At 39.6% G+C, this 14,383-nt stretch overlaps 1 protein-coding gene across 1 annotated transcript; it reads left to right on the top strand.

Moving 5' to 3' along the window:
- Window positions 1–3,614: 3,614 nt before the first annotated feature.
- mpp1 (MAGUK p55 scaffold protein 1) lies at window positions 3,615–13,919 on the top strand. The gene is made up of 12 exons (XM_084941834.1): window positions 3,615–3,987; window positions 6,960–7,088; window positions 7,181–7,259; window positions 7,431–7,516; window positions 7,640–7,708; window positions 8,913–9,109; window positions 9,764–9,867; window positions 9,950–10,030; window positions 11,254–11,334; window positions 11,426–11,628; window positions 13,064–13,138; window positions 13,220–13,919. The coding sequence occupies exons 1-12, from the start codon at window positions 3,865–3,867 to the stop codon at window positions 13,394–13,396; spliced, it is 1,404 nt and encodes a 467-aa protein (XP_084797960.1). The 5' UTR covers window positions 3,615–3,864; the 3' UTR covers window positions 13,397–13,919.
- The last annotated feature ends 464 nt before the right edge of the window (window positions 13,920–14,383 follow it).

Raw genomic sequence — 14,383 nt, 5'->3', positions numbered from 1 at the left:
GACAGTAAGAGTCCGGGTCATGTTAGTGAGTGGACAGCTGATAGAAACATGCTTGCTGGCTCCCTCTGGAGTTGAAACTGGCACTCCATCGGGGAGCTTAAACTCATTAGCTGGCTTAATACCTATTTCCTTGCCTCCTGTTTACCACACGGTTTTGGCAGCTCGTGGTTTGTTTATACTTTGCATATACAAGAGGGTTTTGGCAGGTGGGGAACTTTAAGTTCCAAAAAGTGATTTCCGGTATTTGCCAAATAAATTTTGTCCGTATTTAAACTGTTGTAAATAACTTGTTGGCCTATAATCTGTGAAACATATGTCAAATATATCTTTCATGAATGATATCAAGTCACTTTGAGCCAGAAACAATATCCCTGCCACAATGTAGAAGCCGCAATCTGTTTTGTTGTTTTGTTTTTTGTTTTGTTAAAGATACTTTTATATATCTTTTATTTATTCCAGTAAAAATCACTGACATTAAAAATGGTTTTTTAAGAGAGATCAGCCCAAGAGGGCAGGAATTGCAAAAAGATAAAAAAAAATAAATGTAAAAAAAAAAAGAAAAAAGAAAAAAAAGAATCGTTTTATAAAGATATTTTGAGTGGTCAAAAAGGACTGGGTTGATTATAATGGGGTACAACACTGCAGAGACATAAAAAAACAAAAACCTTAAAAACAGACAGGTGCTTTTTAAAAATATAATAACCCTTCATAAATCCTGTTGATTACAGTTTATTTAATAATATAAGCAAATATGTCACACATAAAAAACACACAGGAACACCAGAAATCACTATTTAGCCCAACACAGAAACAACAGATGGGACACGACTCTAAACAGCTGGGATAAAGGTCAAACTTGGAATTCTTATATTCAGATTGATGACTCCTTCTGGAAGCAAGTCCCGTTAGTCAGCAGCCATGCCGAAACATCTGGGCACTTACATTTAACTTTTATTTTAATGAAATAAAAACTGCATGCATACAATGTCAAGTCAAATTTGATCAAATTAAATGCTAAAAAGTTTTCTGATGTTGTCCTCAAATAAACTTTTAAAACTTTTATCACCATCTTTTCTGTCACAAAAGTCTCCAATACAATTCACAGTTCTTTCACTGCTCTCTTTTTTATAATGTCTCTGTAGTTACCCACAACCTAACTTACCACAATCCATCCACCACAACACTGCAAACCCATCAGCCTTCACTATCCATCTAAACTTCTGAATAACATGAAATTATTATCGTGATGTTCCACATTATGAAATAGCCTGGTAACTTCTAAATGGTTCAAATGATTGGAAAGTCTAATATGGTTTAATTTAATCTTTTAATTTCCAGTCTTGGTAGCCGGGGATCGGTCCGCCAGGACTCTGCTAACCTTATCCTGGTCAGGGTGAACTGTTCCCTCGATGGTCTTTTCATAGGGGTCCTCTGAGGAGGCCCTGGGGCAGACCCAGGACACGCTGGAGATATTATATCTCTCGGCTGGCCTGGGAACGCCTTGGTGTTCCCCCAGACAAGCTGGAGGAGGTGGCTGGGGAGAGGGAGGTCTGGGCTTCTCTGCTTGGGCTGCTGCCCCCGCGACCTGGCCCCGGATAAGCGGAAAAAAATGGATGGATGAATTTCCAGTTTGTAAGATTTCCATTGTGGAGAAGTACACACCTTTTAAAGACAATTTCTCATCTTCTTTGCCAGGAAACATCTGAAATATATATTTTTGAAAAATAAATGAATAAAAAAAATTATGGATAAAACCAGGATTAATTTGTATCAGAATGATCAGAAGAGGAAAAGTATGAAGAAGGAACGTAGATGTCATCCAGACCTTTATATCTTTAAGAGATGTCTATAGTTTAGCTAGTTGATTTGTATCTTCTGGTTTCACGAATGAATAAAGCTGGGTATCATGATGTGATGGCTGATAGAAGCAGTAGGATGAATTCTGAGTGTACAGGGCTATTCTCTCTGTTCAATTCAATTCAATTCAATTCAATTCAATTCAATTCAATTGTGCTTTATTGATATAGCACCATTATGTACCAATATTGTAAGGTAAGACCCTATATAATAGAGAGAAAACCCCAACAATTAGATGACCCCCTGTGAGAAAGCACTTGGTGACAGTGGGAAGGAAAAACTCCCTTTAAACAGGGAGTAGAACTGGGCTCAGAGATGGACAGCCATCTGCCATGACTGGTTGGCGGTAAGGGGAAGAAGATTCAGCCAACTTTCAGGCTCCTCTTCTGTGGAACCAGTTCCCAGGATGCATTTGGGAGACTGACACATTCTCTTCTTCTGAGATTAGGCTTAAAATGTTCCTGTTTCAACAAATTGGGGCTGGTTTGGGTGACCCTGAACCCTCTCTTAGTTAATCTGCAATAGCTCCGGACTGCTGGGGGATTCTCATGATCCACTGATTGTTTCTTCTTCACTCATTTCAGTTTCACTCTCCATGCTGTATTTCATTGTTGCTGTCTCCCATGTGTGTCTTTTGTGCTATCCTTTCTCTGCTCTCTTCAAGGCAGATGGCTACCCCTCCCTGGTTTTGCTGGAGGTTTCTTTTTGCAAGGGAGTTTTTCCTTCCCACTGTCACCCAGTACTTGCTGCTAGGGGGTTTTCTGATTATTTGAGTTTTCTATTTATTATTGTAGTCTACTTGCAATATAAAGCTCCTTGAGATATAGTAATTTGGTTTCTATATAACTGAAACTGAATTGAATTGAAAGCGGTGTAATATAAATCTATTTAAAGTTCATTAAAACAGTAAAGGAGATGAAATCCATGTGTTTTTGTGAACCAGCCCTCAGTTCACCTGTCAAAAAAAGACTGCATACATGCTTGTATATGTAGTATGAGTACACAGTGGAAATAGACAGGCCATTTTAAGGATGGGGCTTCCTGCTCACAGTCTCCCACAGCTGCGCTGTATTAAACCTAATCACATGCAGTGTCCATGTTGCAACACTGATGTCATCTGTAATCACTCAGTAATGTATCAGTAATATGATCACTCGACTTTCCCACTGATTATTTTTTTTAATGTTTGTTTGTTTGTTTGTTTGTTAAATTAGCACAGAGAGACTATCACACTGCAGCTGGGTACACTATGTTCCAAACTGAAGTTCTTGCAAGCTAGCTGCTGGAATCACCGGGACTACGTTATTTTTTGCTTCCCTGTAGCTTGAGAGGGTAGCCCTGCTGAAAATGCTGCGGTAATGTTGCATTCTGCGCCTGTGGGACATTTAGCATTTTGTGGGGCTCAAAATGGAAATTGATTTCCGTGTTGGCCCATCAGATTCCAAAGGCTTATTTAGCACCGGTTTCGAAATATTTTTGTACTCTTTTATAAAAAAAATAAAACTGTATAAACGAAAAATAAACAAAGAATCTTTAAAAAGGTTTTTATGACACATAGGTAGATGATGTTTGAATAAACATCGCAGTTTTGAGAAAGCCTATAGATCAATAGGGATATACGATGCCAACGTAGAAATATCCAAAGAAAATAACAATAAGAAGCGCTACATTATCGTTTGTAATTCTCTAATTTCTTCTCATTTTGTGATAATAACTTCAATGAGCAGAAATCCTGAGCTTGCACAGGGAACATGAACGCATCAGCAGCCAGCCCCTCAGAGCACAGCAGCAGTCAGATGCATGTTTACTTGCTTTGTCAGCGGTGTCCCTGCAGTAGTTATCGCATGAACCTTACCTACTGCTGATCAAATCTTTGGACTTTTATCTCCGACAGTGACTTATCTCATAGTCACTCCTTATCAGCAGTTTGTGGCCAGTGTCTTGAGGACTTTGATCGAGGGGGCAAATCGAGTTCACTGTGTGTGTTTTTTTTATCTAACGGGAAAGATGACGTTAAAATCCAATAAAAACGATCCCACTGTCACACTGGAGTCCGTGATCAGCGTCCGGACAGCCCTTTCCGATCTCTACCTGGAGCAGCTCCTTCAAAACAAACCAAAGTCTGACAAGGTAAGATGATCTTTTTTGTATATATATACCTTATTAATTTATTTAGACCCCTCTGATTTCGCTGTTCTTATTTGCTTCCGGGAAGCAGATACGGGGACATGTGATCGTTGTTTATTTCCGAACAAGATCTCTAAGAATAGACCCGTTTATGTTTTCATACTGCAGCAGCTGAATGTGTTGATCTCTTAAACAAAGAACATTTAGATCTTTACTGTGTTAGCAGCTTCTTCATTGCTCAGCACTATCGGTCAGCCTCAGCTTGAAATCAGCAGACATTGCTGTGGCAGTTTCAGTTCTCCATTTCTCACAAATTCACGCAAGTATCTTGACAACTTGGGGAAAACATTAGGGAAGGGTTTTTTTTGTTGGTTTTCTTTTAGCCATCATAAGACTATGTTCCTGTATTTCACAGAGTAGTATGAACCGTCTCATTAACCAGCTGGGCTGTAGTGATATGAACGCATTTAAGAGCGGCAATAAGATCATAAAGAAGTAACATGTCAGCCGTGAAGTCGTTTCTGGGACTGTGCCTTCGTACAGTTTTGAAAGATATTGTGTAATTTTGCTTACAGCTTACCCTGAGCCTCTGCTCAGGAATCAGTCAAGTAAAAGTTGTTTGCACCACACTGCCAAGCACACTGTTAAACTTGTTTGCATTTTCCTCCCCTTAAAGATCCTGGAGTATGTCATGAAAATACCGTCTTTGCCTCTAACAAAGACTAAGCTAACAAGTATGACTGAAAAGATGTCCCAGAAAACATGTAGAATATGTCGGAAGGGAGAAAGCCAGAGTTAAATCTCTGGCACACTTTAGACCTGGATTTGATTTCCAGCAGGAGACCGGTGCCTTCTCAGAATTTGAAAAGTCAGCACTGAGCCACTGAGGGAAATGTGAAAGAGAGGAAACTTTATTCCTGACATCAGCAGTTTGCAGTTCAATAGCCTTGAGTTGCAATCTTGCCTACATATCTTTCTGCTCTGTGTTAATCAGCATGTCTCTAACTGAGGTCACGAGGGCCTTATCTTAAATGCTGTGTTTAAGGCTGATTAATCATATTTTGTGTCTTTCTTTCTTACTTTTTTTTTTTTGCTCCTTTGCACTGAGTTATGCTTCTAATATCTCATGCTTAATAACTGTGTACTGCCCTACTTAGATAGACAATAAGGCATTTAAGGTCTTAAGGCAAGTTGAGGCAAGTTGATAAGCAGGACACGCAGAACTTTTGGCAGTTCTTTCCTCCTTTTTTTTCTCCTTTTTTGTGGAAAGCTCATTAACCACACAGTGTTCAAATGTCAACTATTAATTTCCTACTGTTTCTCCAAGAGATCAATAGAAGGAAAACAAAAACCTGTAAACCCTACATTGGGGAGAGCTGATGATTTATATTCCTTTAGTTAAAAACAGCAGATCGTGTAAGAAAGATAAAGTATAATCAACTATTCTGTGTTATATTAGACCAGTAACCCAACTGTGTGCAGAAAAGCAAATGGAACTACTGCTATAGATTTTTATGGTGAATTAATTTATCTCGGCACGGATGGTCTTCCTCTACACGCCTGTCACCTTCTGTTTTTCACCCTGAAGAGACAAGCCGCTGGTTTGAACGCTCTTTCTTTACCCTGATGCTCCTCCAAACTTGAAACCAGCATTATAACTGTGGCCACGACCTGACCATACTTGTTGAAGGATAGCTTGTTACCAGTTACTGAAGCATTGCTCAAACCTTTAATTAAATCTTGATCTTGTTACACTCCAAGTGGTGGAGCTGACAGAGCTCACTGTCAACATCTTGATGAGGTGAGTTTTATTAAAAGGACCCTTTAGTGCTAGTCTAAATCGAATTCCTCAAGAGATCAGAGACATTTCTGCTCCTTTCTTCAGACACGTTCAGCTGATTTGTGAGTAAGCGGATTACTCAATACATTATTGCAGATTCTTCTTTGTGTGTGAAAAGAAATGAGAAGGAAGATACATATCGTGTATCGGAATATCAAGATTTTTATTTATTTCTTATACAGCTTTTCACTCTTTCCTGGTGTTCAACACTCCTGATGGCTAACAGCACACACTGCTGATGAATTACTATTCAGTGACCTGACTGGCTGTCATGGCTCCTGCATCTGGCTCATCAGTGCAGGAGTAGTTTCTAAACCCAGAGGTGGCTTTAGAGCAGCTAAAGCTATTGGTGAGGTGGACAGTGATAACGATTGGATTATTGTAATGCTGATGATGGAAGGTAGATAATTTTTTTTTTTTTGCTGAAGCAGTGCTGATGTGTCATATTCACGCAAGAAAGTTTGCTGATGCAGGCAATCATCTCTCTGATGTCAGTTAAGTGAACAAATTATAAAAGCTTTGATATGGTGCACTCATTGCCCAATCCTGGAGGGCACTTTACTCTCACAGAGTCATTACGTGGTATCTTATCTTGTACTCAGTAGATTTAATGTAATTCCGTAGTGTCTTGATTTGTCAGGGGAGCTACGTGGATTTCTTCTCTTACGGCGATGCTTACACTCTGGAAATAACTCGGACGAGGTTGTCCTGCTATGCTTTTGGTGTAAAAGAATAGCACAAATCTACACATTTGATTTCTGTAGCAAACATTCAAGCAGCATGCTTCGTAGTGTATTCGTTTTGCTACATCAGTGCTTTGTTCATCACACTGCTGGTATCCATGACCACACGAACCTGGTGGACCAGATGAGTGGACGTGGTTAATGAAGTGTGTTTTAATGTCTGGTTAATTTTCAACTTTGAACATATGTTGAAAGTGCAAAGGAAACGTAGCTGTTGTGCTCACGAGAGCAGAAAGTGTCCGCCGCCCTTATTAGAAAGAGCAGTAAGCTAATGATTTGATCTGACAGAATGGCGAATTCGGTTCCCTGTATAATGGGAGGCTTCTTGTTTTTTAGTTAATTTCATTTCCTGTGATGTCATGTGATTCATTTGTTTTCATTCATTTTAACAGGCGGCTATGCAAAACTATGAGAATCAGGGGGCTGACTTTTACACCAACGGCAGTGCTGGACACAGAAATTGCACAGAGGTTCCCAGGATGAAAGAAGTGGCGTTTGAAAAGAGTGCTTCAGAGCCAATGGTATGTAATCAGCCTCGACTGTTCACTCAGTGCTCCTGTTTTAAATTTTGAAGAAATGATTCCTCCTCATTGACTGTGGTCTGTGTCTGTAGGGGGTCACTCTGAAACTGAACGAGAAACAGCGATGCACGGTGGCCAGGATATTGCATGGAGGGATGATTCACAGACAAGGTGATTCAGCACATTTTGTTTTTTGTTTTGTTTTTTTACAGTTTGCAGGAATTGTGCAAGAAAAGATTTTAATATAGTGTGTCACGAGGGAGTTTTATCTGATGTCCTGATTAGTTGTTATAGTACTGGAGGATCAGTAAGACATCTAGTTTGCATTCTTTGTCTTTCCAGGGTCTATACACGAAGGAGATGAAATAGCAGAAATCAATGGAAAAACTGTGACAAACCAAACTGTAGATCAGCTACAAAAGATCCTGGTAAGCCACCAGCTCTTAAGTCCTTCCATTTATGTTTGGAGCTATACTGAATCACAGTTTTTGCACTTCATTTTAACTCGGCATTGCTATAAAAACACAAATCCGTTTCTATTTTACATACAGAGAGAAACCAATGGAGTCGTCACGATGAAAATCATACCCAACATGAAGAGTCGATCCCGAATCTGCGAGGTAACGATACGACCGACAGACTATGCACAGCTTTAGTGTTGTGATGCTTATATTGAATAACGTGATTCATATTTATTCTCTCCAAGATACTTTCGAGATTTGCATGAGTGAATCCAGGAAAGCAAGCTTTTCTGGTCATATTAGAGCACAGTCAAGTATTAGTTTGGTCACTTTTCTCGCAGTCTTTTTCTTCTGCATCTTACTTGCTTACAATGATTTTGTTTAGGTGAATCTGCTGTTAGTCAGTGAACAAACCAGGTGACTATAAACCTAGCTTTAATGTTAAGAACATCACTCATTGTTGCTTTTTGACATGAAACACATTGGTAGTGTGTTTCATTCTGCCATCTAGTGACCACAGCATGTCTCTCCATTTACATCTTTCTTGTGGCATAAAAATGGCTGCCCTGTAACATACTTTTAAGTACAGACGACATCAACTTAAAATAGCTTTAAAAGAATTGACATATATTTCTTTTTTCAGCATTAAAGTTCGTCCCTGTTGTGGTCAGTGATGGCAGTTTACTTTAAAGATTGTACTGCATTAATATGTAGGCATTGTTAATATGCTTTCCATACAAAGAACAGCATTTTTGGTGACCCAGATCACTCCAGTGCATCAATGTTTGTGCACATTTTGGGGTGTAAGCTTGTGTAAACTTCCACTGGAGTTTCTTGGGGAAACCACAAATACATGTTCATGGACTCTACTAACATAAGTAATCATTTACGCTGAGGGGAACCTACATGTGTTCCTGCTATGATCTTTGACAGTTTCCTCAAGGTTTGCACCCTTTGGATTTTAACCTGAGATATAAAAAGTAACAAATCCTTGATACTAGTAGGTCAACAGTTATTTATTCGCACAAGTAGACCTTGTCCCTTGGTTAGAAATGTAGCCATGTCCACAGTTTGAAAGGAGCTGTCCAAGATCATATCATGAAATTGTTTACTAGTATTCTACTTTAGGGTGAATTCACAGTTATCAGTAGAATCATAGAATCGTAGACTTCAGATAAACTATTAAGTTCTACAGATTAGTATGTCGATATTAGAAACTTTACTCCCGGCTGACCTTAAATAAGTGTTGGGTGATAACTGAACACTCTGGTAAGGTCAGCAGGTTATCAGTAGTACCTTACACTGTAAATGTTTAGTTCTTTTACTGCCAGGGGAACTAATAAGATTTGTTCACAATCTCCAGATGTACATGAGGGCTCAGTTCAATTATGACCCTGCCACAGATGACCTCATCCCATGCAAAGAGGCAGGTCTGAAGTTTCAGACTGGGGACATCATTCAGATCATCAACAAGCAGGATCCAAACTGGTGGCAGGGCAGAGTGGAGAGCAGTGCTACTGACTTTGCTGGACTCATACCTTCTCCAGAGCTCCAAGAATGGTAAACTCTTTAATATACCAATCACATCACAAATCAATCCAATTTTATTTTATTTATATAGCGCCAAAATCACAACAATAGTTGCTTTAAAGAACTTTATATTTTAACGTAACTGTAAGGTAAGGTACAGTAATAGAGAGAAATCGTCAGCAATTAGACGACATCCTATGGGCAAGCACTTGGCAACAGTGGGAAGGGAAAACTCCCTTTTAACAGGAAGAAACCTCCAGCCTCAGGGAGGGGCATACCTGCCATTACTGCAATGTTCTGTTTGGAAAGTGTCCTGCCTGGCATCCCCATTCTCCAAGCAGTACAGTGCACCCCACCACCAGGATAAACTGGTCCAGATTGACTGGGTTTCAAACTGCCCAAAGCTCAACCAAAACAATTATTCACGGGTTCTGTCAGGCTAAGCTCAATCCATCAAAACCCAAACCCTCAACTCATTGGACCCCAAGGATCTATTGATAGAAAACCACAAGATGCTCTTAAGAATGGTAGTGCCCATGCCCCACGTGGTCAGAGCTCTTTTGACATCATGTTAGGGATGTACACAATCTAGGTTTGCTGGTTTAATGTCGTGGCTGATTTATAATACAGAGTGAACTGTACCAGATATTCTCAGGCTAACTTAAATACCTGTTTTCCCTGCAGGAGGGTGGCCAGTAAAAGCAAGGCCAAAGAGGGCACTCAGTCCTGCAGCCCATTTGGAAAGAAAAAGAAGTGCAAGGACAAGTACCTAGCTAAACACAGCTCTAGTAAGTAGAACACTGCAACTCTCAGTCCCACAGTTTCATTCATTTCTTCTCTAGTGCGATCTAAAATAATCTTCTTCTGCAGTTTTTGACCAGCTGGATGTGATTTCTTATGAGGAGGTTGTTCGGCTCCCAGCTTTTCAAAGGAAAACACTAGTCCTTATTGGTAAGCTTCCTAGCTCAGTTATATTATAAGTTTGTAACCTTTGCCTTTTGCTTTCCACATCACTGCAATAGGAAATAAAACAAGCAAGATGCAGAAAATGTGCACAGTCCTCAGATCAGTCACTTTTTTCCTGGGTTTCAGAAATAATTCAGTTTTCAGTTTTATTTGTCATATGCAAGTTAGCACAGGGTCAACATCGCAATGAAATGTATTTGACGAGCAGAAGACAGTCACTCAGCAGAATGGTACAGTAGAAGAAAAAAATAAAATAAAATAATAAAAAATAAATAGAAAAATAGTAAAGAGCAAAATATTAATAAGATGTAGTAAAAAATAAATAAATAAGAATAATAATACCCGAGAAGTTTTCATACCCTTCACCATGTAAGTAGACTGATGGCCTTTTTATTCCTCTAACTTGGTGCAGGTTGTTACCATCCGTGGACTAATAAAAATAATAAGATGTTCATTGTTAAAACATTGTCCAGAATCCTCTGTGGGTTATGAAGGCCTGAAGTCTGGAACCCATGATCATAACTAAAGAATACATTTTCTTTGTTTGCGATTCTTTGTCAGGCTTTTACTGCAGCTGTGTGCAGCTGTGCAGCTTTTTTGTCTTTAGCATCAAAAGAATCCTGTGATTATCCACCACTGTTTTCTTTAATGGGTTGCCAGGTCTGTTAATGATGCATTTTGCCAGCATGGTCTGGTTTTTTTTTTTTTGGTTTTTTTTGTGAGAGCTGTTAGGCCACACTTAATGCTACTGCTTTTGATGTGTAAGGATGTCTTGCTTTACTTGCATCGAGAGCCCTTTTGAATATATGCTGTGGATTCACAACAGAAAATTCCAAAAACAGATGCCATACTTGGAATCGGCTGTAGACTATTTGCCTGCTTAAATTAATGAGATATAACACAGGAATAGCTCAGATGTGTCTATCAAACCGTTTTGAGTCACTTGAGTCCAATTAGCTCTGATTCCCTGTAAAATAGTGGACTACAATAGCTGAGAGCCTACACTTTTAGCCCACATGTGTTAAGTAACAGTAACTTTAATATGCTTTAGTAAGAAGTTAAATAACATAGATTGTGTCTTCATTGAAATTGCATATAAGTATATCTTTAATCAACGGTAATGAAAGCATAGTTAGCACAGTTTGGGTCTGATTAAAATTTCCCTAAAAATTTAGCACTGTTTTGTTAATTCTGCCTTTTTTTCTCAGGGGCACCTGGTGTTGGAAGGAGTCATATTAAGAATGCACTGTTGACACGCTACCCCGAGAAGTTTTCATACCCTTCACCACGTAAGTGGCCTTTTTATTCCTCTAACGTGGTGCAGGTTGTTACCATCCGTGGACTAATTCTCACTAATTCTTAACTCTCATTCTTACGCAGACACCACCAGACCCCAACGTAAGGATGAAGAGAATGGAAAGGAATATTACTTCATCTCCCATGAAGCCATGACCAAGAGCATCTCTGGAAATGAGCTGCTGGAGTATGGCAGCTTCCAGGGTTTCATGTTTGGCACCAAAATTGAGACCATCCAGAAGATCCACACGCAGGGCAAAATCGCTCTGCTGGATATAGAACCACAGGTTAGCGCCAAACGTCTTGTCATGTAGCATCAAAGCAGTTGATCTAAATAAAGAATACTGTGTCTGCCCTGGAGTGCTATTTTACCATTTCTCAGAGTTGCATAAACTCACTAAATGTTTTTATGCTTAATTTGAGAGCTTTTTTGTTTTCTTCAAGTTCTTTAGAATTGAGATATTCACCTACATGAATTAGCTTCACTCAAAGGGAAAGAAAATGCATATCCAATCTAACTTTTTGCCCTTTAACCTAACCACATTGTTAAAGTAATATGGTGCAGATTCAGCAGTCATATTATTAGCTATTGTTTCAGTAGCTATAGTTGTGTTTGCTATACCTACTATCCACCTTTGACAAACCAAAGATGATAATTTTATATTCTCCTGCAGTGAGTTGCTTTTGTACTCATATTCATGCAGCACAGTGTACATAGAAGTGATAATGTGGTATATTTTAGGATAGTCTAGACTGAAGTAGTTATTAAAAATCCCCTAAAATCCCCTTTTGTTAAATAATGACTCAAAAGGCATCTTTTTGAATGAAATTCACCCTCCTTACAGGTAAACGTATGATTTTTATAATGATTTCATTTTTCAAATTATTTTTCAAATAAAACTGGGCTAACAAGTGAAGGAAAAGCTGCTCCTTCTGTGCTTTGAGTCAGTCTCTTGCACTGCAAAAACAATTCATATTTGCCTTTAACTTGTCTTGTTTAGAGGATGTTTAAAGTATCAAATGTGTGAAATGCGCTGTACTTCATCAGTTCTTCTTCTTCTTCCGGCTGCTCCCTTTAGCGGTCAGCCGATCATCAGATCATCTGAATCCATTTCACCCCATCCCTAGCATCCTCCACTGTCACACCAACCCTCTGCATGCCCTCCTGCAATGCATCCACGAATCTCCTCTGTAGTTTTCCTCTTTTCCTTCTGCCTGGCAGCTTCATGTTACATGATCTGATATCCCATCTTGGACGAAGCTGTCATTGTTCCTACATCATCAAAACATTAGTTCAGGATCAACATCGCAACTGACAAATGACGTTGTCTGAGCATTCAGTTAGCATCAGACAAGAAGCTAGCTTATGCTTTTAAAAACTATCACTGGTAAAGCAACGTGAGTAACCTAAATTTGTCTAACAGCAAACCAAACTTGAAAGTCCACCTTGCAGTGTAATGACATCACAACAACATAACTGCTCAGTTGCGACGCTGATTCAAAACTAACGTTGTTGTGATGATACAGGAACAACACCAACACATAGATAGTAGATACACCGCTCCATATTCAACATTTTTTGTACAGAATATCCATATTCCCTCATCTGCACATGTCTAAACCATCTCCGCCTTGCCTCTCCAAATTCTTCTTCAAACTGCTCAACGTAAGCTGTCCCACTGATGTACGTGCTTCTAAACTACCACTAAATCCTTCTTGCAGACCTTGAAACTCTTGCGGACAGCTGATTTTGCACCTCTGGTAGTTTTCATTGCACCGACCAACACCGCTCCCCAGGTACTACATCTTATCTAAGTGTTTTAAAATCCCCAAATTTCCCAACCACAAACTGCTAATCATCTACATCTCCTCTCCTAGACGGAAAATCTGCAGATGATCCAGAAAGAGTCAGACGCCATCCTGAGCACATATGGACACTTCTTTGATGTGGTTCTCATCAACAATGACGTGGATGAAAGTGTTAAGGGTGTGGAGGAGGCCATGGAGCGGGCCACGTCCACCCCTCAGTGGGTGCCTGTGTCATGGGTGTACTGAAAGATGTTTGGCACCACTATGATACCTTCTTTTTGTCGAATAGCAGTGCAATATCACTCCTTTACGCAATGCCCCACGTGTCTGTGGGCTTACTTTTAGGTAAATGTTAATTGTCACAGAGATTTTTTTGCACTATTGCGTTTTTAAAAAGAAGCAATATGTAGACAGGGTTATCTCAGAGAGTCGAGAGCCTCGCCAGGGATGGTTTATTTGGCTGTTTAGACACTTTGTGCTTCAGGGACTAACTGGTGAAGTTTTGGTGCCGCACATCTTTGGGATTATTTGGAAAGTAAAAAAAAAAGCAAAACGGGGCGATAACTGTGAATGAAATCCTCACTCTGACGTAACTGAGTTTTAACAGGCACATCCTGAAATTGTTCATGCTGTGAGTGTAGTGCCATATATCATTGTTTGTCACAGAAAACCCTTCGCTGAATCATTAGAGCCTCGCAAAAATGTATACCTCATGTTACTAGAAAAGGCACTTTGAAACAAAAAAATAAATCTCCCATCTCTGTTGCAATTGAGTCTTTGAATGTGTTTTACGTTAAAAGCTGTTTCTCAGACGTTTCGTGGGATTATTTTGACAGTTTGCTTGTCGTTAGGTCATCTCCTTTCATTGGATCACAAACATGAAAGGGTGTCTTTGAACCGAAATATAAAAGTCGAGGTTTAGTCTTTATTGTTTCGGTGTCATCTAGACTTTTTCTGCCTAAAGTGGTTCATCATAACGGGGCAGACGTAACACATACTTCAAATCTCTCTTAACATTTTGGTCTTAGATGTAGTGCAGGGGTGGCGGGGTGGGGGTGCAAAAGGGTCATGTCTGCCTGAATATTTCAGAGCGCATCATAGCTCAAGGCTGCCATTAATAATAGATCAAGGCGTGCATGTCTGAATGGTAGGATACAAGCAATGCACCTGTATCAACCACATTGCAATTCGTCCCTCATCCACACTGTGGGATAAACACTTACAGGCTGTACA

The sequence above is a fragment of the Perissodus microlepis genome, chromosome 10 (genome assembly GCF_051167445.1).
Source record: "Perissodus microlepis isolate ML-2025 ecotype Zambia chromosome 10, ASM5116744v1, whole genome shotgun sequence".
In the NCBI taxonomy this organism is placed as follows: domain Eukaryota; kingdom Metazoa; phylum Chordata; class Actinopteri; order Cichliformes; family Cichlidae; genus Perissodus; species Perissodus microlepis.
The sequence above is the reverse complement of the archived record's forward strand: the minus strand, read 5'-3'. Positions and strand labels throughout refer to the sequence as shown.